This window comes from Mytilus californianus, unplaced genomic scaffold (genome assembly GCF_021869535.1).
Source record: "Mytilus californianus isolate M0D057914Y unplaced genomic scaffold, xbMytCali1.0.p SCAF_15, whole genome shotgun sequence".
NCBI lineage: Eukaryota > Metazoa > Mollusca > Bivalvia > Mytilida > Mytilidae > Mytilus > Mytilus californianus.
In genome coordinates, this window is record NW_026262637.1 from 14,246,722 (window position 1) to 14,272,323 (window position 25,602).

At 31.7% G+C, this 25,602-nt stretch overlaps 1 protein-coding gene across 7 annotated transcripts in view; it reads right to left on the reverse strand.

Moving 5' to 3' along the window:
• LOC127725477 (uncharacterized) overlaps positions 1-25,602 on the reverse strand; it is a 117,641-nt gene that overhangs the window by 16,730 nt on the left and 75,309 nt on the right. For all 7 annotated transcript variants that reach the window (XM_052232487.1, XM_052232486.1, XM_052232485.1 and 4 more), the window contains exon 5: positions 194-320. In XM_052232487.1, the coding sequence (XP_052088447.1) occupies positions 194-320 (127 nt within the window). The remainder of the gene's footprint in view (positions 1-193; positions 321-25,602) is intronic.

A 25,602-nucleotide genomic window follows, 5' to 3' on the forward strand; every position in this document is an offset into this window, starting at 1 on the left:
AAATATAGAAATATCGAATAGAAAATATTTTAAACAAATGGATGATAGTAAATACATTGACAATACGCCTTATATTATTTAGGGAGGTTTGCGGTTTATGGAGGATTAACGTGTTATTTGATGTATGTATCCCTGACCTTTTAACTTTTAAAAAATTGAGACAACAAAAAGTAAATGAAGCATTAATACATACACACTCCAGATGTCCACTGCTGGTCCATACTTCTGATTACTGAAGATCTCTGGTGCCGCATACGCTGGTGAACCACACTGTGTAATCAAGGAGGAGTCACCATAGAATACATTACTCAGACCAAAATCTGAAAGAAAATAAGAAATTACTTCCAGTAGATACAATATATCACATCCAGGTAATAGTTATTGTATATACCTACTACTTATGAGACTTCTTTCAGATGTTCTTTTGTTCAAACTTTGCTTCACAAGCATTAAATCTATCGTTAGCTAGACAGATTGATTTATTCTTAACTTGTGCCATTGTTCTACCTTTGCAGGAAGAATGTCACATTGAAATGCTAATGCAGATATATTTCTATATTAATTGAGAGTAAAGACATCATTAGACAGCTCTTCTGGAAATCAATATACATTATAGAGATATATATTAAGGAACTATGGTGACTGTACATTACGCCGTCAGGAAACAATGCATGATATCAACACCAAGATCTCAGTAAGTAAGATCAGACAATCAATAGAACATCAACTTGGAATGTTTCATAATTTCCTGTCAAAATTGATGATAATATTGGTTTCGATGCAATTGTAAACGAGTGTACTACAAAAATGGTGCTTGCATAAATGCATGATAAAATTATTATAAAATTGAGAATGGAAACAGGGAATGTGTCAAAGAGACAACAACTTGACAAAAGAGCTCAAAACAGCCCAAGGCCACCAATGGGTCTTCAACACAGCGAGAAAATCCCGCACCCGGAGGCGGGCTAAAGCTGGCTCCTAAACAATAATGTATACTAGTTCAGCGAAAATGGACATCACACTAAACTCTGAGGTTCCTGACTTGGGACAGGCGCAAAAAAAGCGGCGGGGTTAAACATGTTTTGTGACATCTCAACCCTAGAACAATCCCTCCCGTTAGGAGTTTAGTATCATACCATCATAAAATATACGAGAAAAACATAACCCGTATCGTGAAGTTCGTTCAAAGGTCCGGCCAGCCCCTGATGCGAACGACGACACCCCCGTGCTCTGAACAGAACATCACCACAAAAGACGGAACGTGAAACACCTGAACGCGCAAGACGTCCACACGTTGACCCACATCTACGAACGACGCCCCGTCACCGACGATAAAATGCAGCAGATGTTTCGAATACATATGACGACGCCATCTGTTACCAAAAAAACCGAGATTTGTGAACCTCAGGTTTTAAAAAAGTATTTCGAATACTTAAATGGGTATTTAAAAAATTCTCCATACATATATTTAATAATCAAAATGATTTTCGGTTTTAAAATTTGTTGTTATAGGATATTTTAGTGAACTAATGCTTATTACGTAACTTTACGTTCCGCTATATAGATGATGTTCTCTCACTAAATAATACAAAATTTGGTGACTATGTTGAACGAATCTATCCCATCGAACTAGAGATAAAGGATACTACAGATACAGTTAAGTCTGCCTCATATCTTGACTTACATCTAGAAATTGACAATGAGGGTCGGTTGAAAACAAAACTTTACGACAAAAGAGATGATTTCAGCTTCCCAATTGTGAACTTTCCATTTCTATGTAGCAACATTCCAGCAGCGCCTGCATACGGAGTATATATCTCCCAATTGATACGATATTCCCGGGCTTGAATTTCCTATCATGATTTCCTTGATAGAGGATTGCTACTCACAAGGAAGCTATTAAACCAAGAGTTCCAAATGGTGAAGTTGAAATCTTCCCTTCGTAAATTTTACGGACGCCATCACGAGTCGGTTGACCGTTATGGAATAACCGTTTCACAGATGATATCGGATATGTTCCTTATGTCGTAACTACAATATCCTTCCCTTTTCACGAATGTGACCTACCGCATTAGACTATTTACCGGATTTGTAATAACATAAGCAACACGACGGGTGCCACATGTGGAGCAGGATCTGCTTACCCTTCCGGAGCACCTGAGATCACCCCCAGTTTTTGGTGGGGTTCGTGTTGCTTAGTCTTTAGTTTTCTATGTTGTGTCATCTGTACTATTATTTGTCTGTTTGTCTTTTTATTTTTGGCCATGGCGTTGTCAGTTTGTTTTCGATCTATGAGTTTGACTGTCCCTCTGGTATCTGTCGTCCCTCTCTTATTAAACATGGTTTATTTTATAGCGAACGGTATATAGTGATGGTAAAATCTGTTGGTCCATTCGCTCGCTCCGCCGTACGAAATTAGAAAAAAAAACTCATAAGCAAACTTAAATAAAACATTATCAGAGTAATAAAAACTACATCTAACGCCTTAATGAACTCAACAGTTTCAATTGTCTAAAAGTTCGAATTCCACTAGTGGCATATATTGTGCATATTACAACATTCCACACATCGTTAATAGGCGTATTCGGTGGTAAGTTATAAACGGCGGTGTTATTGCTGCGACAAATGAAACATATCGGTGACCATCTGAGACAAGGATGTCCGTGATGGTCATCTAAACCATTGAAGTTGCGTCCTTCAAACGCACGAAATATTGAATTCAACTTAACCATTTTGAACTGTTGGTTACGTTGTTCATGTGTGGACAGCAACCGTTTACCAAGGAAAATTTTGTAGGAAACACGTTTAAATATCGTATAAACTTGTATAAACTCCATATGAAATTGTTGCTTTAAAAATGAAAACTTTGAAACCATCTTAAAATAAGGTATGTAATTTCATACAGTACATTATTTTAAGGTTGAGGTATGCTGACATTAATTATGTTGAATATTTTATATTCATTTTTCCTTTGTGTTTATTTTGTTTTAGTTGTTCGTGGAAAAATCAAATATACATGAATCATTTCATTACCGTATTTTACTAGTATTATAACGACCAAAATTATCGGATATATTACTTTTTCATCATAATCAGTTCTATGCATTTGTTTGTCTGTGTGCAATCAAGGAAGTTCTACAAAATATATTTGCATTTGTAGAGTAAATATTTATTCAAGGCATACTGTATAAACATCCCGATATATCTAAATTAGAAGGTTGTTCAAATTTAGCATTGTTTCTGACAAAAACTAATTTTAGAAGTTCCTGATACGTCTGTTTGACAAGGGTATTCTAAAAGATAAATAGTCCCAGGGGATGAAGGAAGTGAATCAGAAAACTTCATATCATTCAATAATGAACTTTGGTTCTTTTCGCTTAAACTAACAATAGTACATTATCATAATTGGATATAAGTATCTTCTTCCTACTTATTCATAAATAGTATCGGTTTTATAATGCAAATATTTAGGAAATATGGACGTAATACTTACCTACTTACGCAAGAAGAACAATACATTTCGTTATGTTTAATGATTTGTCCAATTAAAGATAAAATCGAAAAGCCACACTGTCTATTTAAAGGAAACCTTGAATATATTTTTTCATTATTCGTGTTTATGGTGAGATATTGAAGATAAAGATGACAATGTAACATTATCTCAGGAGATCTAAAAAAGTTTAATTTCGTATAGTGCCAAACTAGTATCATACCAAAACATAAGATAAATAGTCTAGAGGTAAACCATAATTTCAATATATATTTTAAAATCCAGAGGACAATAAATGGCTTGCACATTTAATGGTCAAATACACAAGCAAGACATCGATATGACAGTTTCTAAAAACTGTCAGCAATTTTACATTGAAAATGAAACTTCAAATGAACATAAAACAAAATCAATTAGTAGTATTGATTATGAAGATAACTTTAGTTCTTTCGGCATTGGTAACAAGTGCAATTGTCAACAGGTGGAAAACCATGGTGGTCATAAACCGAACAGAACCATAGGTAACAAAGACATTCCTTCGAAAGATTCAGTTGAAAACGTCATGAACATTCATTGTGAAAAACTTTACAGCAACTGTAAACCAAGCAACTGCATAAATATAACAGGAGACTGCGAAGATGTGTATTGTAAACAACTTATGAACGAAGTGGGTCAAAGTCAAAAGAAGGAAGAAAAACACAGTATTAAGCGGAAACAATTGTTTAAAATATCGATGGTGGTTGTGATTTTAGCAGCACTGACAATTCCTATAGTTATATGTTTTGGGGTATATAGACATATGCATATACAGGAAAACCACAAAGACTTTCAACCGAGCAACGACTTTCAGTCGAGCAATGCATCTCAATTTACTGACAATAAGAAGGATCGTTTCAACAGAGTGACATTTGAACTTGATTTTCATGACAGTCGTTTTGAGGATACAAACGCTTCTTTAAATGTAACAAAGTGGACAACTAAGGATAATATATTAGTTGATTTTAACAATCGAAATAATCAATTTTCTGTAAGAAAACCAGGTCTATATTTTATAAGTTTGTCGCTTAATGTTGGAACATATGTAACAAGAAAGTTGACCAAATCATTAGTATGTATACGGTATGGTAGTGGTATGCATGAGAGGTGTAATCGAGTTGTGTTGACAGAAAACATAGACATTCCAATATATATACAGGAAATTCACTATCTGTTTACAGGAGATACTTTCTGGATTTCTTTTACGAACAAAAACATTTTATACCGGTCTTCTACAATGAATACATTGACAGTATGGAAAATGTAAATGTTATTATCGTCCAATCTTATGCAAAATATTAATTCATGGATGTCTCCAAATAACGAAGATTATTATTATTTCACATATTTAAAATTTAATATTATTGCATAGTAACCAGACTGGCATGAAGGGAAACATGCACTAAGTTTTAAACATCCACGCATTGTTGATTTACGAAAAAATAGATACTTTTATATACTAAATTTATTATTATTACTGCATTACTAGTTGTTTGAAAACGTTGTACGTATGGATTTTCAAATAAAAATAACCATCTGTACATTTAAATGGTGTGATTTTATTTTTGGATTAATACATAGAAAATGAATATAACACTTTACTAATTTCGTTCGTCCGAAGCGCTTTACCTCCATCAAAAACGCTGAAACCCAAACAATTGAAATCCAATGACGTATAAGACCGAAACAAACGCAGAGCTATATCAAAAGGGACCTAACAAAATAGGAAGTTCATCTGAGGTCATGTTTGCCTGATTGACTGTAGATTAGATAACAGGTTTTATACGATGCAAAATATAAGGTTCACATTTTCATTCATATAATTTAATAATGCATTAATTTTCGAAATTATCAAAATCATTTTGATCATCTTCTTTGCAATGTGATTCTCTGTCAACAAAGTCCCTATGTGATGGGACTTTGATCTTTCAAAGTCTGTTTAAACTATCCAGTAATGCATTGTATTATGTCGACAATTTATATAGGTATATATATACAAATCATTTTTGGAATTCTGTATATATATATATATATATAAACTTGGTCAAATTTAAATACCCAAAGCTAAAGATTGCATTTAAAGATATTCATCTATATTGTTTTACATAACTTAGTTTCCATCGTAAACAAAGGTATTAGCTTTAATTTTAGTTCATAAAAGTCCAGCATTCTTTGTGTTTGTTTAAAGTCTCCTTTGTCATTTTCAATTGTATTAAAACGTCAAAGTAATGACTCTTTTTTAAAATTAAAGATGACTGCTAAAAGGAAAAAAATATACTTTTTTTTATAATATCTATGTTCTTGTCGTAATAATAATTGAACAAAGCGAATATAATGTTACATACATTTATTTATGCGACAATCAATGATATTCTGGATTACAGCAATACATTAATATCATAATTTTACATATTTATATATATAGTTATCAACAAAAATTCAAAAAAATTCTAAAAACAAACACTATGCAAAATGTTAACAAGACCGACCGTTGAATAGTCAGATCCTGATTGTATATAGGTACATTTCCATGTAGTAAACGATTATTCATAATGTGATACTTATTGTATGAATCATGATTGTGAACTTTCACTGTCTTAGGCTATACTTCGTCAACGTAACAGGCATTGTAAAAAGTAATCAAAGATACCGGTATGGTACGATTTTCAGTAATTAAAATATCATATTCGTTGTGTTTCAAATGTTGTTTTGTTTGTATATACCATGTCTCTAGTACGTTAAGACATAAATCTAACAATGACTTGACACTTGCCATATTTAGCTTTCCAAATGAAGTGACTTCTACTAATATTATTAATAGAGAGGTTGAGGCCAAGCTGACTGTTGCAAATACTCAGGATTTTGTCATCAATTTGGTGTAATATTGATTTTCTTCTCAGCGGCGATCTTTAACTTGACAAAAGTTATCAACAGTTCATAATTAAATATGAAAATTAACACGCCCGTAATGACGGGGTGAATAATTTTCAGCGTCCATCAACTGTTACTTGGATGTTATGAAAGCGGAGACTTGTCCGACGAGAATATTGCTCTTGGATTTTTAACCTACTATCCATATCCTTGATTTTTTATGGAGTGCCTCAAGCTCGGAATCCCAAAGGTCCAAAGTACTGGAATTTTCTTTCAAATGAGTGTCTATTTTATCGATTCATATGAATGGTTTGTATATTTTTTTTCTGTGTGGTCGTCTATTATGGTTTCGTGTTCATCGATAGACTTTTGAATTGGTTCAACTTGTGCTGCAATGCATTTTTGCACTTGTTCTTCAATTATAGTGGAGTTAAGGTTTCACTATTTTTTTCCATTTCAATGTAGAAATTCCCAGATAAGTTCTGCTTCATTCGAGGACTTAGAACGCCGGATAATTTGGTTTATTGAAATTTCAAATCGTCTAGTTCATTTCTTCATAATTTTTTCGAGTACTGTTATTTGAATCACTGAAGTTCTTTCTACCAAAACAGTGTAGTACAGTTGTTTGGTTTAAGCACTATTAGAAATCATAACATAAATCAAAATGTATAAGATATCAGAAGACCTGATATGCATGAAATATTGCCACTGGATGATAAACAAATAGCAAAAAAATCAACAAATCAGTAACCTGTATTTCATTTTGACAAGATTCCTGGCAATTTATAGCTTAATATATGGAATGAACCATTTCCCTTTATTGTGGACATTGTATTGACAGAGGACCTACAGTGATATATCCAGAGGATGGCATACTGATTTTTACAGATGACCTTTACTGATATTTATTGAGGATCGCATACTGATATTTACAGTTGATTGTATTCTGATATTTACAGTTGATTGTATTCTGATATTTACATTTGACTGTATTTTGATATTTACAGTTGACTGTATTCTGATATTTACAGAGGGTCGTATATATAGATATATACAGAGGACCGTTTACTGATATTTACAGAGGATCGTACACTGATATTTACAGTCTTGCTTGGTTTGCTTATGTTATCTCATCAATGTATGCCTCACAAAATCTTTATACCAATTATTCAAAGTAAGGGACTAACAAAACCCAAATATATATTAATATATATATATTACCTATGAAAGTGCTAAACAAGACTCGTCAGGAGGTCACGTGTGAAGTCCTTCCCGCTACACGTTGTCGAACACGATATGAAATAATGCTTTACAAAAATGAAAACAAATAAAGTATAAGACAGAGCCACAGTTTTGTCGAAAGTGGATTTACTTTTTAAAGCTCTATCCAATTTAAAACGAGGAGATGTGGTATGATCGTCAATGATACAACTATCCACCAGAGACCAAATGACGTAGGTATTAGCAACGAACTATACCTGACCAATATTCTTCATGCATTGAACCATCAATTCGAACTTAACGGCTTTGAACATTATCAATCATCCGTCGTCCTTGAAAAATGGGACATTCCAAGTGATTTATTTTGGAGATATAATTTAAAGGGTTATTAAGTTTAGAAAAAGTCCCTTTTATATACTTTTTAAACATTTGCAATTTAGCATGAACATTATGACATATGTAACTGTAAACTTTTACAATGCGATTTATATATTTCAAAATATTATTTACATTTATCATATCTTTTTTATATAAATTGTAATCTAAAATAACTCTCAAAATGTTTGATTGTTTTTTTTTTAGTTATGATTCTAAGTAAGGTGATTTTAATGCAAATATATTTTTTAGATGTTGAAATTATTTTGTTGAAACTGTAATTTTCACATCTCTTTGTTGTGGCATGTTTACATCTTGACAATCTGTTTTTATTAGGATGAGGTTTCATTTGGTAATATTCATGTCCAATATTTCACCTGTCACTCCATATAAAAATAAGAAGATGTGGTATGATTGCCAATGAGACAACTCTCCACAAGAGACCAAATGACACAGAAATTAACAACTATAGGTCACCGTACGGCCTTCAACAATGAGCAAAGCCCATGTCCTTATAAGTTTGATTTATCTAAATTAAGTATCAGAGTCTTCACCCAAGGGTCATCACCTTTGAATGTCTCTGGTTTTTTGTTTGTTACTATCACAATACATGTAACATTTCTCGCCCATCTCAAACTATATTGTGGTATACAATCTAATTAAAATATCAATCAATGGTAACTTGCGTCGTATGAGTATAACGAAATCAGAGATATTAAAATTAGATTGTGAGGTATATAACTATATAAGTATATGAAAATTAAGGAGATGTGGTATGATTGCCAATGAGACAACTATCCACCAAAGTTCAAATGAATTGGATGTAAGCAATTATGGGCAACCGTACGGCCTTCAACAACGAGAAAAACCCATACCGTATAGTATGTTTGCAATGTAAATTATGAAAACGTATTCAAGAGGTGAATGCATTTCGAACAAGAAATATATGGTTGCTGTCTTTAGCGGTGGTATACATGTAACTTTGTTGGTTCTTGTGACACAAACAAATGCAGTTTTAACCCATTCATTATACAAGTCTGTCATACATATATCAAGTGCAAACTTAAATATTGTAAAGGTTAATGTTCTGTTTTAAAATTAATATGCATGTGACGTTAAGAAATTTGTATATTATAATGATCGATTCAAATAAGGCAAATGCTAATGATTTATTGTTTGTCAATTATTTTATTTGATCGGGTTCTACAGGTATAAATAACATTATATTTTCATTAAAATTAATTTCACATAGACTTTATAGCAGCGCTCAAAAAAGAAGACCTAACTGCTTGGTTGGTTGTTCAATTACCTTACACGTGACATACTGTCCATTAAGAAGATTTCCCAATCCAGAAACGACTGGCATAGAGAGTTCGATACCAATTTACAGTACACCACATCAATATACGGTGTAGCTCGTGTAATCCTACGGTAGCAGTGGGCAATCAATTAGGTTCAGGTAAACAGCAACGTCCGGTGTACGTTAAAGTTAGTTGTACATTTACGAACAATTACAAATTATCTCACAAATTAATTTATGATTAACAATGACACATTATCACATTAACACACAGCATCAATATTATAGTAACAAAACATTTATCTAGTGCAAAGTCGTTTTTTGCGAAGTGCAAGATGTATATGAAGAGGCTTTATCTGCTGTAGGAATATTACTTCATATAAAATACTGACATGAAGGTTTACGAAAGACTAAAAGGCATCATTCCAATTTGGTTAGCATGCTGCAATATCTATTGCTGATGCATTTGTCCAATAAAATTGCTGACTTTGCATATGTGATTTTAAACAAGCTAATTGAAGGGACTAATTGTTAAATTAAGAATAACTTCACATATGTTAATAAGTCTAGAAACCGGTTAAATGTTGGAAAACCCGGAGGACACTTAACTATTTTGTGACCTATTTAACAATACATGTAGATCACGACTTATTGATTAGAGTACACACTATATATATTCACGCTAATGTGCCGTTACAATGGGTTCACGTTACACTTGAAGTATCATTAATTGAAAAGATGAAGTTTCTATAAAACAAAGTACATGATTCCGAGACATGTTTATAAGTGAAGAGTCATCTTTTTGCAGTATTTAGGTATCAAATACTTTTTGCAGTATTTAGGTATCAAATACTGTTTGCAGTATTTAGGTATCAAATACTGTTTGCAGTATTTAGGTATCAATTTTTTTTTTTGCAGTATTTAGGTATCAAATACTTTTTGCAGTATTTAAGTATCAAATACTGTTTGCAGTATTTAGGTATCAAATACTGTTTGCAGTATTTAGGTATCAAATATTGTTTGCAGTTTTAAGGTATCAAGTACTTTTTGTAGTATTTAGGTATCAAATACTTTTTATTTGCACCATAATATACAAAATAATAGTCACTTAGGGTGAAACAAAGTCTAGACCTTTTTCTAATCAATGAGTTTTTTCTTGGATATCCTATCCTTTTCTCTTTGTTTGTTACTATTGAATTAAGATTTGTCGACATTTCAACATTACAAGTAAGACAAAAGATGATAGCAAGGTCTCTAGTTAGAACACAAATTAGACCCAAAGATTACATCAAAATCTCTAGCTATATCACAAATTAGACCCAAAGATTATATCAAGATATATACCGATATTACAAATTAGACACACAGATTATTTTGAAACATATACCGATATCACAAATTAGACACACAGATTATTTTGAGATATATACCGATATCACAAATTAGACACAAAAATTATATTGAGATATATACCGATATCACAAATTAGACACAAAAATTATAAATATTATATTCAGATATATACCGATATTACAAATTAGACACAAAGATTTTATTGAGATATATACCGATATCACAAATTAGACACAAGTATTATATTGAGATATATACCGATATCACAAATTAGACATAAATATTGTATTGAGATATATACCGATATCACAAATTAGACACAAAGATTATACTGAGATATATACCGATATCACAAATTAGACACAAAGATTATATTGAGATACATACCGATATTACAAATTAGACACAAAAATTATATTGAGATATATACCAATATCACAAATTAGACACAAAGATTATATTGAGATATATACCGATATTACAAATTAGACACAAAGATTATATTGAGATATATACCGATATCACAAATTAGACACAAAGATTATATTGAGATATATATACCGATATCACAAATTAGACACAAAGATTATATTGAGATAAATACCGATATCTCAAATTAGACATAAAGATTATATTGAGATATATACCGATATCACAAATTAGACACAAAGATTATAAAGATTATATTAAGATATATACCGATATTACAAATTAGACACACAGATTATTAAAAGATTATATTAAGATATATACCGATATTACAAATTAGACACAAAGATTACATTGAGATATATACTGATATCATAAATTAGACACAAAGATTACATTGAGATATATACTGTTATCACAAATTAGACACAAATATTATATTGAGATAAATTACGATATCACAAATTAGACACAAAGATTACATTGAGATATATACCGATATCACAAATTAGACACAAAGATTATATTGAGATATATATACCGATATCACAAATTAGACACAAAGATTATATTGAGATATATACCGATATCACAAATTAGACACAAAGATTATATTGAGATATATACCGATATCACAAATTAGACCGAAGGATTATACGGTCTATACCATAACACAAATAAAGCCTAAAGCTTACCATAGTAACTTCTCTAATCACATCACAAATAAGACCAAACGGTTAATATACTCGTGTCTTTATCGACATAAAAAGTAGACCCAAAGGTTACAATATTCCTGTCTTTAGCAACATAAGAAATAAGACCAAAAGTTACCAATTTGAGGTCTCTAGTCATTTCACAAATTAGACCCAAATGTTACCATATTCAGATATCTAGCCTCATCATAAATTTGACCCAAAGGTTACCATGCTCTGACTATAGCCTAAATGTTACCATATTCGTGTCCCTAGACACATCACAAATTGGACTCAACGGTTACCATATTCATGTCCCAGGCCACATCACAAATTATACCCAACGGTTACCATATTCAGGTCCCACATAAAAAAACAGATCCAAAGTTGACCATATTAATGTCCCTAGCCACATCATAAATTAGACCAAACATATAAACTTTAAGGTAAAAGTATATTGAGATAAAAAAAAGTAAATCAACTACTGAAGCTATAAATAGGTCCAGTTGCAGAAGTGATATTAATATACATTTTAAACGAAATAACTACATGTCCACATGTCATCGAACAGATAATTCTTATCGCACCTCGGATAAATTATGACGTTTTGATTGGTTTAACGTTGTCACGTGGTGACCCCCTATGGATCCGTAAGGGGTCAGTAGATTCCATATGGGGTTCATTACGTCATGTTTATTATTAATGGTGACGTCATTGATTAATGTTTTAGTATTTCATTGCTTATTTTTATACATAACTTAGCAGGTAAAGTCCCGTATGCGATACATTCTTTATACGGTTCACTACTGACCCCTTCGGCCTCACCCACTATTCATTTTACTATAACCCTCTATTGATCCGTATGGGGTCAGCAGCAAACCATATAACTTATCATAGATAAAACCATGGAGAGAGATAAAATTTCAGACCTGAGACAAGCAAATATTTTTTTATTGTGGTATCAAGATAGTTTTGTCGATGCTTTACGCTTTGTATTGATGGTTTGTTTTGCCAACTTTGCTTCCATCAATCAGTGTTAAATAACCATCCAATTTATTTTCAGATATTCTGCGACCAATAGTATATGATCATCCATGTAAAACTACAACTATCCTGAACACTTGCATATAGAAAAAGAATGAGAAGAACTTCAGTTTGAAACAGCATATGTTAATTTTAAGCTGAATTTAAAAAAAAACTTTAAATATTTAGATAATACTCGTATACAGAAAAATCAGGAACTTATTATCACTCCCACACATTTCAAATTCTGGAAATGGACTTTTCATATTCGTGATATCCTGTATAAAGTAAAGGCATGCAGTTAGTCACCCTATTGTTACATAACAATAACCATATTTAGATTGAATTTTACGTAGTAAAACAGGTCTTATTTCTTTGAAATATATATGAAAACTTGATACATATAAAAATGCCGAGTTTGATGATCTTTCACCGTTTAGAAGCATTACAAAATTGCATTGGAAAGTAAACAATATTTTGTCTAATTATTATGGAAATAATAAAGCAACAATGCAATGGAATGAAAATATATTATTGTAAAATTATTAAACAAATTTGTCTTTTTCACCTTTCTCATTTAAACTAAAACATGGCTTCATAAGGGGGTGGGGGTGATTTTGACCTATAAGTCAAATGAGGCCATGGCAAACAAAGTGTTAACAAGACATATGCAATTGCACAAAACATAACAGAAATCGTACTAAGATTGAGCAAGAGGAACGTGAATACAGGTGCCCTGGAAGGGTAAGCATTTTCTGATATATTAATAGCAGCATACAGCAGGTAGCAATGTTTATCAATTTCTTAATATATTTTCCAGACTTATCCTCAAAAATTGTCTCTTCAAAATATCTCCCACGCTTCGAACGCTACTAAGTATGTTGACGGCATCAACCGATAAATTACACAATTTTTGCGTTAAATGATCCTTTACTATTCAGATGGAAAGGGCAAAAAAATTGTAATTCCTAAAAATTATTTCGAAACTCAAAGACTGACGTAAGTACTAAATATCGTCACACATTTTAAAAAAGATATTATGAAACCTGTTAAATAGTTGAATTATCCACCTCATCTCTCATCTCTGCAAATCCTACCTGTTTAGGGAATCTGTAACGTAATGTTATAATTCATTTTTTTTTTCAATTTAGCTCTACTTTCCAGTCGCATCAACTATTCATAGATATCACAATCAATACAATTCAATGTTAAAGTGATGTTTAACAGTGCAAATACTGGAACACTGAACTCATATATAACATTTTTAATTGAAATCATACATAATTTTAAGTTGTCTCTATCTCTGAAATTGGTCAAGTGTTTTAGTGTTGCTGTCTTTTAAATTACGTATATTCCATGAATTAAATTGAAAAAAAAACACCATGGGAAAATTTTGCTAATATGCATATAGTCACAAATTTGTATTTGAATAGTTCCTGATAAGAAACTCATAAACAATAATAAAGGATTGAATGATTTAAGTGAAAAACTTGCCAAAGAATCGAAGAAATAATTTAGTTTTGTTTCTGCAGATTGGAAGGATGTATGTCTTACATCTGCTTGATTATTTAAGCATGTGCGTTTATTGAACTGCACACCGACCGTGCGAGACCCTCACGGGTAGGCAAGGTCGTTAAACACCCCTAGTAGTGATGAACTGCACGTCTTCTTGATTAGTTGATCAAGTTCTAAAGGTTCTGAACTGCACCAAGGACGAACCAATATCAATAACGGTGTGGGCCAGCTTGATAACTAATTCAGAGAGCACTTCAATATGCAAATGTTAAATAAAATAACAAATCGTCTTCAAATATCACGTGTAATTGTTTAAATAAAGAATTTATAAAGGTTTAATTTCAGACATTGCCGTTTATCCATCTAAAACATTATAAATCAAATAGACCACGTCTTTCGTGGGGTAACTATCCGTGTAATTCCTTAATTTTATAATAATTATATCAATGATGATGCTATAAATAATTCGGTAAAAAAATCCTCATGAAATTTGAATTAAAAGTAACATTTGTGTTATTAAATGTCACGGAAATGATATTAAAAATAGGTGATTATTCACCATGCATGGTAGTAACTTATTATATTTACTTATCCCGAATTATCAATGATATATCATCGTTTGCGTCAAATTAATGTAACACCCACTATGAAGAGAATCTCAGAGAAGAGAATGGCCCGAGGTAAAGTAAATCACTGTACGTTGGTTCGATTGTAAAGCTCGATTCTCATTGAAGCATCATTATTTATCCTAATTCCTAAACAGGTCGGGGAAAGGGAGGGGGATAATCCTAGATAGTAAGGAAAAAAATTAATTTTGCTTTCTCTCAGGTAGAGATTTAAGGGAGGTGGGTTTATCTGCAGACAGAACTATTCATATTGATCCCCATTTTTATTTTTTAAATTTTAAAATTGCAATTTTAAATTGAATTATTTGTACTATACGATATCGAAGTTATTCATTAATAAACTTGATTCAAGGTATGTGCTGGTAATACACCAGTGATATTTATAAATTCATGAATGAAATTTCGTAAGATGTATTTTAGATAAAGGAGCGGACGTTTTTGACCTCTTTTTGTCAGTCAAGGGTGATTACTAGTGTGATTGTTGTATATATTATACAATAGATTATTTCACACACTAGGCTATATTTGTTTATTTTGTCAAATTTGTTGTTTATTTTGTCAAATTTGTGGTTTATTTTGTCAAATTTGTATACCAAGCTATCCCTTATAATAATGTTTCAAATATATATTTCATAAAATCTTAAACACCATTTGTAAAAAATAAATATCATAGGTAAAACCTATTGGAAAATACGCGTAGCGAATAACTACCGATGTGTATACACTTGTTACCGAGAAGTTATTACCCAAAATCACAAAGGCGTAATGATCTAAAAATAAAACTTATGAAAACCCACACGTATGGTATATTAAAGAGATTAGTTGGCAGTTTTCCGTCAGTCCAAATGAACAAAATGCCAAGTCCAGTAGACGAGGAATCAACGACTTTGAATAAAACCATGGAAAAAGGCGTGGAAACAAAAGGTCAGGATAACGCAGTATGCAAATGTGAAAATTGTGATCCCACGACTGATGATACAAATAACAATGAGAATTGTGAAAGTATCAAAAAATCATTGAAATCCAAGGAAGAGAGATCTTGTGAACCCAGTGAGAAAAAACTTTTCATTATGGACGAGGAAAGGGAAACCAAAGACTTTATAGTATCTTTTTCGTGTTCGCAATGTGCATGCATTGCATACAGAGACTACTCAGATGACAAAGAACTAAGAAAGAGAAAGAAAACATCAAAACGTTGTTTTTGTTTGACTTTATCATTTGCTGTGATATTCTGTGTTTCGGTGATTGCATCCTTATCATATTTGACTTATTCCATACTTAGTAATACGAACTATGACAATCAGAACCAGGAGTTAAGTCATTTTGGAGCTACGGCGGCACCGCTTGTATATGAACATCAAAACGAACCGCCAAGAGCCGGATCATTTGTGGCCAAATATGAACTTGATGTAGATGAATTTGAGCCCGCTGAAGATAAAGCATTACCATGGAAACAACATAAAGGTAGTAGACCTGTGAAAACAATTAGTTACCATAAATCAAATAATTCCATTTCAGTATTAGAAAGTGGTGATTACTTTGTTCAAGTGACTTTAAGTGCTGACACTCATTCGTTTCCAAGTGGTGATCTGGTGACAATAATTCCATGCATCATTTATAACAGGAATGACAATTGCCAAAGAATGAAGATTCCTGCAGGCATGGCCGTACCGATACATCTCCAAGAAGTTATCCATCTGGAATCCTATGATACAATTAAAGTGACAGTTTTATCCAAGACAAATTGTATCTACACCAGTGCTCTATATAACGTTATGACAATTGTTCGTCTTCATTAACTCAGGATCTAGTTGAATATTTATTTTAAATACTCGTTAAAATATTAAATTGTGTTACTGTTCATTTGTGTTTTTTTATTTTTCTAACCTTCAAAGGTATGTATACAGTGTGTCTTGTACATGTATTTATATATATATACAAACATACAAACATATAAACAAGTAGCTTTTGGTAACTGCGAGATTTATATATATACAAACATACAAACAAGTTGCTTTTGGTAACTGCGAGAACTACAAGATCTTTTGCCTTTCTGTCCGTTTTTCTTAGTTTTTGTACCAAATGATGCGTCAACTGATTTTTACTGTTCATCTTATATGGTGTGCTGTTATACCACTGTCCTAGGTTGGGGGTGTTTGGGCGGTCACACACATGTTTAACCCCGCCACATTCTGCATGTGCCTGTAAATCAGGGGTTGTAGTTGGTTCATGTCTGTCTTTTATTTTTTTCGTTCATTTTTTGTCATAAATCTTTGTTTGAATTGTTTCACATTTAATAATGCTGGGGATTTTTTTTTATAGCTGAGTATACTATATTGGTTCTGCTAATTGTTGATGGCCCAACAACGACCTATAGTTGCTACGATTCACTTCATTAGAACTACATCTACATCTCCTTATTTTATATATATTAGTATACATTTTCCTGATCTACAAGATCTAAACAATTGCAATAATACAAATAAAAAGTATCGTTAATTCTCTAGCAAAAAGTAAGACAGACAATTTTACAAATTCCAACCATTTGATTCAACAATTTAATCACTTTTGTGCGATTTCTCAAGTATAAAGACGGAAAATGGTACTTATTTTCTTAATCGATAAACAGTTCATTTTTATGGAATTTGACTGCCATATCTAATTTGTAAATATAACATGATTGCTGCAGGCTTTGTATGATACAATGATTTGAAGCAACTGGTTGATTCAGATTTTTCTTCACGCTTAGGGACAAGCGGTATTATTTTTGGCAATATAGTCGACAATAGCCACTCTTTCTAACTAGTTTAGGACAAGAAAGTCATGTGACCTATTGGCACTTTGATGTATATTCAGTTTTAGAAATATGAGATAAATAATAATATAAAATAAGAAGATGCGGTATGATTGCCAATGAGACAACTCTCTACCCGAGATCGAAGGATGTGGAAGTTAGTAGTTTAGGTCACCGTACACCATGGTCATCTTCCTACAGTATCTTTAATTAACAACCCGGCGTCGTTGACATTATTTTTATAAACAATCGAAACCCTTTTCAAAAATGTTCTCATAAAGATATTTCCATGTGTTTAAGGAAAAAGTATGCATCCAATCATAGCGCTCCAAAGTTGACTTCCTTCGCCTTAGTAATATAACCTAATGTCATAAAAATGAAACAATACTATTTTCCATATATGTACCGAGGGTATAAATATAAAACGAAAAAAAAAGAAAACAAAAGTTTGATTATCTACATACTGTTTTCTTTTGCGACGATTTGTGGAGTAATTATTTTCATTTTAAATATATTACGTCTTAAATACAACACACAGATATGTAATTTCCGGATATCCTGCTCGGTAGTGAAATCTTTACAATATTTTTATTAGGTTGTACCATTTAAAATTATTCATATAGTGAAAACTGTTTAAACCATTTAAATTTCCCGTATTTTTTTTTCATTTTCCAAATAGCACAATAGAAAATAACAAAATGTCTGGCAATAAGGTAATATCAGTAACAAAAGCATTTGACTATTATCTTATCGTAGTAATGTACTGAACACAAATGCTTACATCATGTATGCAAGTAATTTTCTTTTACATTAGTCCGCTTTATCTATATCACTATGTCAATTACAGTTTTAATTATAAAAATAAGAATATGTGGAATGATTGCCAATGAGACAACTCTCCATCAGAGACCAAATGACATAGAAGTTAACAACTAAAAGTCACCGTAAGGCCTTCAACAATGAGCAAGTCAGCTATAAAAGGCCCCGAAATGACAAATGTAAAATAATTCATAAACATGACATGTAGCTCATGTTTAAAAAAATCCTTTAAGAAAGGAGTCTACTAATTACTATAATTTTCTATAATTTACTGCCTAACCAATCATTTAGGTTACAGAAATGCCGTTAAATTTAAAATAAATTTAAAAACAAATGACTCCCCTTTTCCCGTACGGTCTCCTTTTCTTCTTGTTTTCGTAACTTATTGCAAGCAAAGACATTGTATTAGTCTACATGAACAAAACTTTGGATAATACCGACATAAAACATTTTTGATTTTCTTTTAAAAATGGGGAAATGAGGCAAATGACCATTTTGCAATATTTTACAAGGACACACCTTACCAATTTCATGAATAGTGGTTAGTGTATGAGACTTACCAAGACAAATGGTTTGATATTTACATAGAAGATAGTAGAGACCACACAAATAGAACATCCTATCAAAATTACCATACAAAATATTAAAACACAATGTTACACTGTTAATCTAGTCGTGATTTGAGTAAAACGCCGACTTTCCGCAAGTCATTGATCAAACTGTGACATATTGAAAAAAGATGCATTTTTCGAGTGATTTTGATAATTTGCGTGAAAACGAGGACATGAACTCCTCTTTTTTTAAATAAAATTTGGCTTTATTATGTATGAAGATTATTTCTCCCAATTTTTATCATAAAACTACCCATGTTTTTCTTTTAATTTAGATGAATACACAGCAAAATTTGTTTTTTTCCAAAATCATTAAAATTTGGAAAAAATGAATTATTTCCAAAGAATTTTTACACAAAGTTAGAGGATACGTATACGTAAAAGAATTTGATATGTTGACAGGACCCCAGTCTCAACAGACAAATTTGGATTTATTGTCATATTTAACGCTCACAATATACATATATATATAAAATATATTTCACAAAATTTTGTCGATGGCCATAACGTGAGCGTATGACACAACACGAATGAAGGCCATGTCTTTTCCGTAACATTCTTACTAGTACTAAGCGTCAAGGAGGAGGAAACAACAAAAGTATTTTTCTTTCATTAGTTTTAATATTTTTATGAAACCACACTGTATTGTTAAGATATTTGCCGTCATAATTATGTATGAAATATTTTACCCTAGACGTTAAAGCAAAAAACAGTCACACATGTCATGCAAACACGTTATGCAAACTATGACGTCCGTAATTACTTTATTACGTCTCAGATAGAGATGGTAACTGTAGTCAAGGGTGCATGGGCGCTTGACTTTGCATCACTCATGATAAGCGGATGTAATGGAAATTTACGATACAAAAAAAGCAAAATGAAACCTTTTGAAATTAGATCGACCGATTTCTTTATGGATAGTTTTGAACTGGATACATCTGCCGAAGTATGTAAAGGGAAGTCGAGAAAAGTTTTATTTAACATACCGGGGTATACTTTCAAAGATGTCATGAAGCTAAGAAGTGTGTTTAACAGAAAAGGAGAATATATGATACTCAGTAAGCACAACAAAGGCAGGTTATTGAGAGTGTTTTTTGTTTTCAAGACAAACGAATCGAAAAAATACTACATGAAATGTTTCCGAACGAAATTTGAATTTTATAAGGTATCGAAGAAGTATGTTACAGATTTAATTAATTTTTGTGTTGTTGGGAGTGACATCTATGAAGAATTCGGATGTAGCAGAAGAATCAACTGTGGTCGAAGAAACGATTTAATAAATGCAATAGAAGATATTAAGAATGGTGTGGATAATAGAAAGATGTACAGAAAATATAAAGGAACTTGGATACGTTATAGAAAATACATCAGAACAAGTGCCGAAAATGAAAAGGGAAGGAAGCAAATAAAGAAAAGACAAAAACGAAAATTCCAAACAAAGCTTAACAGTCGGATATGCAAATAAGTGGTTATAATATAGGGAGTATATATATAATACTTTATATAATTATTGTTAAAACATAGTTTTTATTTGAAGCAAATTTTAACAACAAATTAGTTTATAATTTCTATCAAAATTTAACGTCTAGTGTGGAAAAAAGAAAATTTACTGTTCCTACGAAAACAATACCCCGCAAAAACGTTTCTTTAAAGTTTTATTAAAGTTGTCTAATCTAATTTTATTACATTTAGTGTTTTTTAGTTAAAAGTATATACCAATTTCTAATTACGTTCTGGCTTGATAGAGAACATCAAATGCAAGACATGTTCACATGAGATGAGGATGCCTGATCATCAACTTGTCTGTAACAGACCTACGGTTAGGCAAACATGGTATCCTTATACATTAGCCTTGTTTACACGGTTAGGCAAACATGATATCCTTATACATACACCTTGTTTACACGATTAGACAAACATGGTATCCTTATACATACGCCTTGTTTACACGATTAGACAAACATGGTATCCTTATACATACGCCTTGTTTACACGATTAGACAAACATGGTATCCTTATACATACGCATTGTTTACACGATTAGACAAACATGGTATCCTTATACATACGCCTTGTTTACACGATTAGACAAACATGGTATCCTTATACATACGCCTTGTTTACACGATTAGACAAACATGGTATCCTTATACATACGCATTGTTTACACGATTAGACAAACATGGTATCCTTATACATACACCTTGTTTACACGGTTAGGTACATATGGTATCCTTATACATATGCCTTGTTTACACGATTAGACAAACATGGTATCCTTATACATACACCTTGTTTACACGGTCAGGTACATATGTTATCCTTATACATACGCCTTGTTTACACGATTAGACAAACATGGTATCCTTATACATACGCATTGTTTACACGATTAGACAAACATGGTATCCTTATACATACGCCTTGTTTACACGATTAGACAAACATGGTATCCTTATACATACACCTTGTTTACACGGTTAGGTACATATGTTATCCTTATACATACGCCTTGTTTACACGATTAGACAAACATGGTATCCTTATACATACGCCTTGTTTACACGGTTAGGTAAAAATGATATCTTTATGCATACGCCTTGTTTACACGGTTAGACAAACATGGTATCCTTATACATTCAACTTGTATACACGGTTAGGAACATATGGTATCTTTATACATTCGCCTTGTTTACACGGTTATGTACATATGGTATCCTTATACATTCGCCTTGTTTACACGGTTATGTACATATGGTATCCTTATACATTCGCATTGTTTACACGGTTATGTACATATGGTATCCTTATACATTCGCATTGTTTACACGGTTATGTACATATGGTATCCTTATACATTCGCATTGTTTACACGGTTATGTACATATGGTATCCTTATACATTCGCATTGTTTACACGGTTATGTACATATGGTATCCTTATACATTCGCATTGTTTACACGGTTAGGTACATATGGTATCCTTATACATTCTCCTTGTTTATACGGTTAGGCAAACATGATATCCTTATACATACGCCTTGTTTACACGCTAGACAAACATTGTATCCTTATACATTCGCCTTGTTTATTAGTGACTGTCAAAATTGTTTTACCCTTCTCCTATTTTACCTCCTTTTAAAATGTAATAAAATAATATGCTGTTGACTGGATCTTGTCCTCAATATGTAAGACATAATATACATCCGACGGTTAAATCAATCAATAAACAACCAATCAATCTAAACATAAAAATGTCCGAACGTTGTTTTACATTCTTAAAAAGTATAGTATAGTGTTTTGGCTCCTCTTGTGGAACTCTGAATAATACATGTATGAAAATAATAAGATATGGCATGCTTGCCAAGCAATTAAGCAACTAAGCCTTTGACAACGCGATACGATAAGTTGATGAAGGATTAGAAAAAAAACCCAACCAAAACATGCACATTGGATATGAAAATGTAAGTTTAAGTAGTGTGTGAGCTCTAAATCCAAACAAAACACAAATATTCTGTGATAATAAAAAAAAAAAGACAAACGCATATTATTACGAGAGAAGCTATACCAGTCATCGACTGCGCATATTTCCTTTCAATTATTAACACAGTTTGGTGAGCGAAAAATGATTGCATGTAACCTATGTACCAAAATGCTAGAAATGCGAGCCAATGGAGTTTTTCTCGGAATGATAAGATTCCAAGTTTAACAGTAGCCATCTTAATTGCCTGTGTCACAGCGGATTTCTTTCAGATACCGTATTAACAAATTACCACATTCTTTATATATACCGAGATTTTATTCTTATGCATATAAGATAAGATAAATTTTATTTTCAATAGAGGACCCGTTATGGGCATAATCAGTACAGTGATTTTTTTATATTAAACAATTGCAATATAGACAATACACAAGAAAAACAACTCAAATATGAAATATAAATATAAAAATCTTTATAAGAATAAGAATCAGAATAAGAATTAGAATAAGATTTTTTTTAGTTTAAAATCCGAACAATAGGATTGGTACTAAAGAAAAAAAACATATAAATAACAAAACGATAGATAGAAAACAATATAAACATGTGGCATTGAAAAATAATAAAAAGTGTTAATATTTATTACAATACTATTTTTGACAACATGCCTCCTCTATAAAGTTATCATTTAAAATATCTTGATTATATATTATATAATAATATTAGTCATGAATCATACACAGTTCATATATTGACATTATAGTTGTTTCTCTCATTATACATTTCACTTATACTGTTAACAATGATAATTAATATATCACATTCTTCACAAGAAAATATAAAATCAAATTTGTTTTCATTACTCATTGAATTAAAACAGGGGACAATATTAGAAATTTCATTAAACATTTTGATCCTAGGTTTATTAAGTTCTGTACATTTTATGATAAAATTCGAAAGGGTTCCGCGGACCCAGTGTCTCGCCTAATTTTGCTGTTAATCGCAGGCTCAACAAAAATGAGGGAAAAAAAAATTAAAATATTCCTCGCGATACTATCTTTTGATTGTAAGAAGCTTCTGTCCAAGTTTAGTAAAAATCCAGGATAGTTAATGAATCTAAATAATGTTTTAAAAACTTTAACTGCAGACTGTATCTAATGTTAACTGGAAGAAAAACTAAATCCATTTATAAGTAAAATACGGAAAAACAGGAACAAAATTTACTTCTAGATACTAGCTTTTGATCATAAACAAGCTTCTGTCCAAGTTTGGTACAAATCCAGGATAGTTTAAGAAAGTTATTAAAATTTTAAAAACTTTAACCACAGAGTGAATGTAATGTTTCCTGGCAGAAAAACTAAGTCCATTTAGAGGTAAATTACGGAAAAAATGGATTTTTTTTTACAAAATTTACTTCTGGATACTATCTTATGATCATAAACAAGCTTCTGTCCTAGTTTGGTAGAAATGCAGGATAGTTTAAGAAAGTTATTAAAATTTCAAAAACTTTAACCACAGAGTGAATATTTGTGGACGCCGCCGCCGACGACGACGACGCCGACGGAATGTAGGATCGCTATGTCTCGCTTTTTCGACTAAAGTCGAAGGCTCGACAAAAATGGAATTCATCTTCCACCTCTTTATAGCATAAGGAACATATTCTATTTTTTAAGGCTGTTTTATTATATCGACCACGTTCAATAGCTAGCATACTATAAAATTACTTATTCTTATTTTTGCATAATTTTTTGTAACATTTTTATCTAAATTCAATAAAAGGTACTTTTCAAGTTCATACTTTACTTTAAATTTTCTGTAGGTTCTTAGTTTATTTCCATTTATTTAAATTATCATCATTAAAGAGACTATTTTTCCAAAATATAATGTAATTTTCATTGAGCTTCTTCGTTAGGGCTGAAAGTAAGCGTTTTTTAGAAAAGGTACATTGATTTTCCCAAACATGAGTGAAATTCAATTTAGATAGTAGCATTTTAATTTTTGAAGCAAATCCATCATTTAACTGCTTGTTAACTTTATAAACATTATATAATAAAGACTCTTTTTCATTTGAGTTTAAAATATGTAACCAAACTCCTACAGAAGACTTTAGGGCCTGTATACCAAATAGGGTACATTCCCAACTAAGCTAATACAGCTGTATTTACTGCCTTTGAATTTACGTTATTAAATAAGTAGATTTTTTGCAAATTTGATTTGGAGTTTTACTGATTCCATTGATAAATATTGAGATTCAAGAGTTTTGTTATTCTTAACAACATTTAGTGACCATATCTCACTACAATAAAGTAATGTTGGGCTAACACAAGAATTAAAAAGTTTCATTCAACATTTTATACATAAAGAAAGATAACTCTAATTTATCTAACATACGTTTTCACATCGGACCATTTAATAGTCGGCAAGTAATTTATTTTCTTACCCTATGTAACAAAGCTGCAATATGGGTATACTGTTTTGACAAGTCCGTCTGTCCGTCCGTAATCAGAAGGTTAACTTGTCGCCGGGTTCGTGCCTTGGTTTTAATCACATCCTCTTCTCATTTCAACGCCATTCATAAATACCTCGGGTGAGTTCGCTTATGAGCAAATCTTAAATGGCCGGGTACCATTTTTCGGGAGAGGGACTTGTAAAATTATCGCCAATGAATTCTTGTCGCCAGGATAGTGCCTTCATTTTATAAGACTTTCTACAAATATTGATCAAGTTTTCCAATAATCAATACATTGCACAAATTCGGTATTAAGTTAAGGACTTTTTATTGGGATACTTGTATAAATAACCCAGATTACTTCTTGTCGCCAAGATAGCGCAATGGCATTTCTCAACAGATCCCCCTTAATTTTATATAAGAATATCAACAATATTGTTTTGTTTGTATTCACACTTAAGCACCAATCATTGCAGTAATTTTGCAAAATATCCATTTTTTTTGCAAGCCGTTGGGAGATG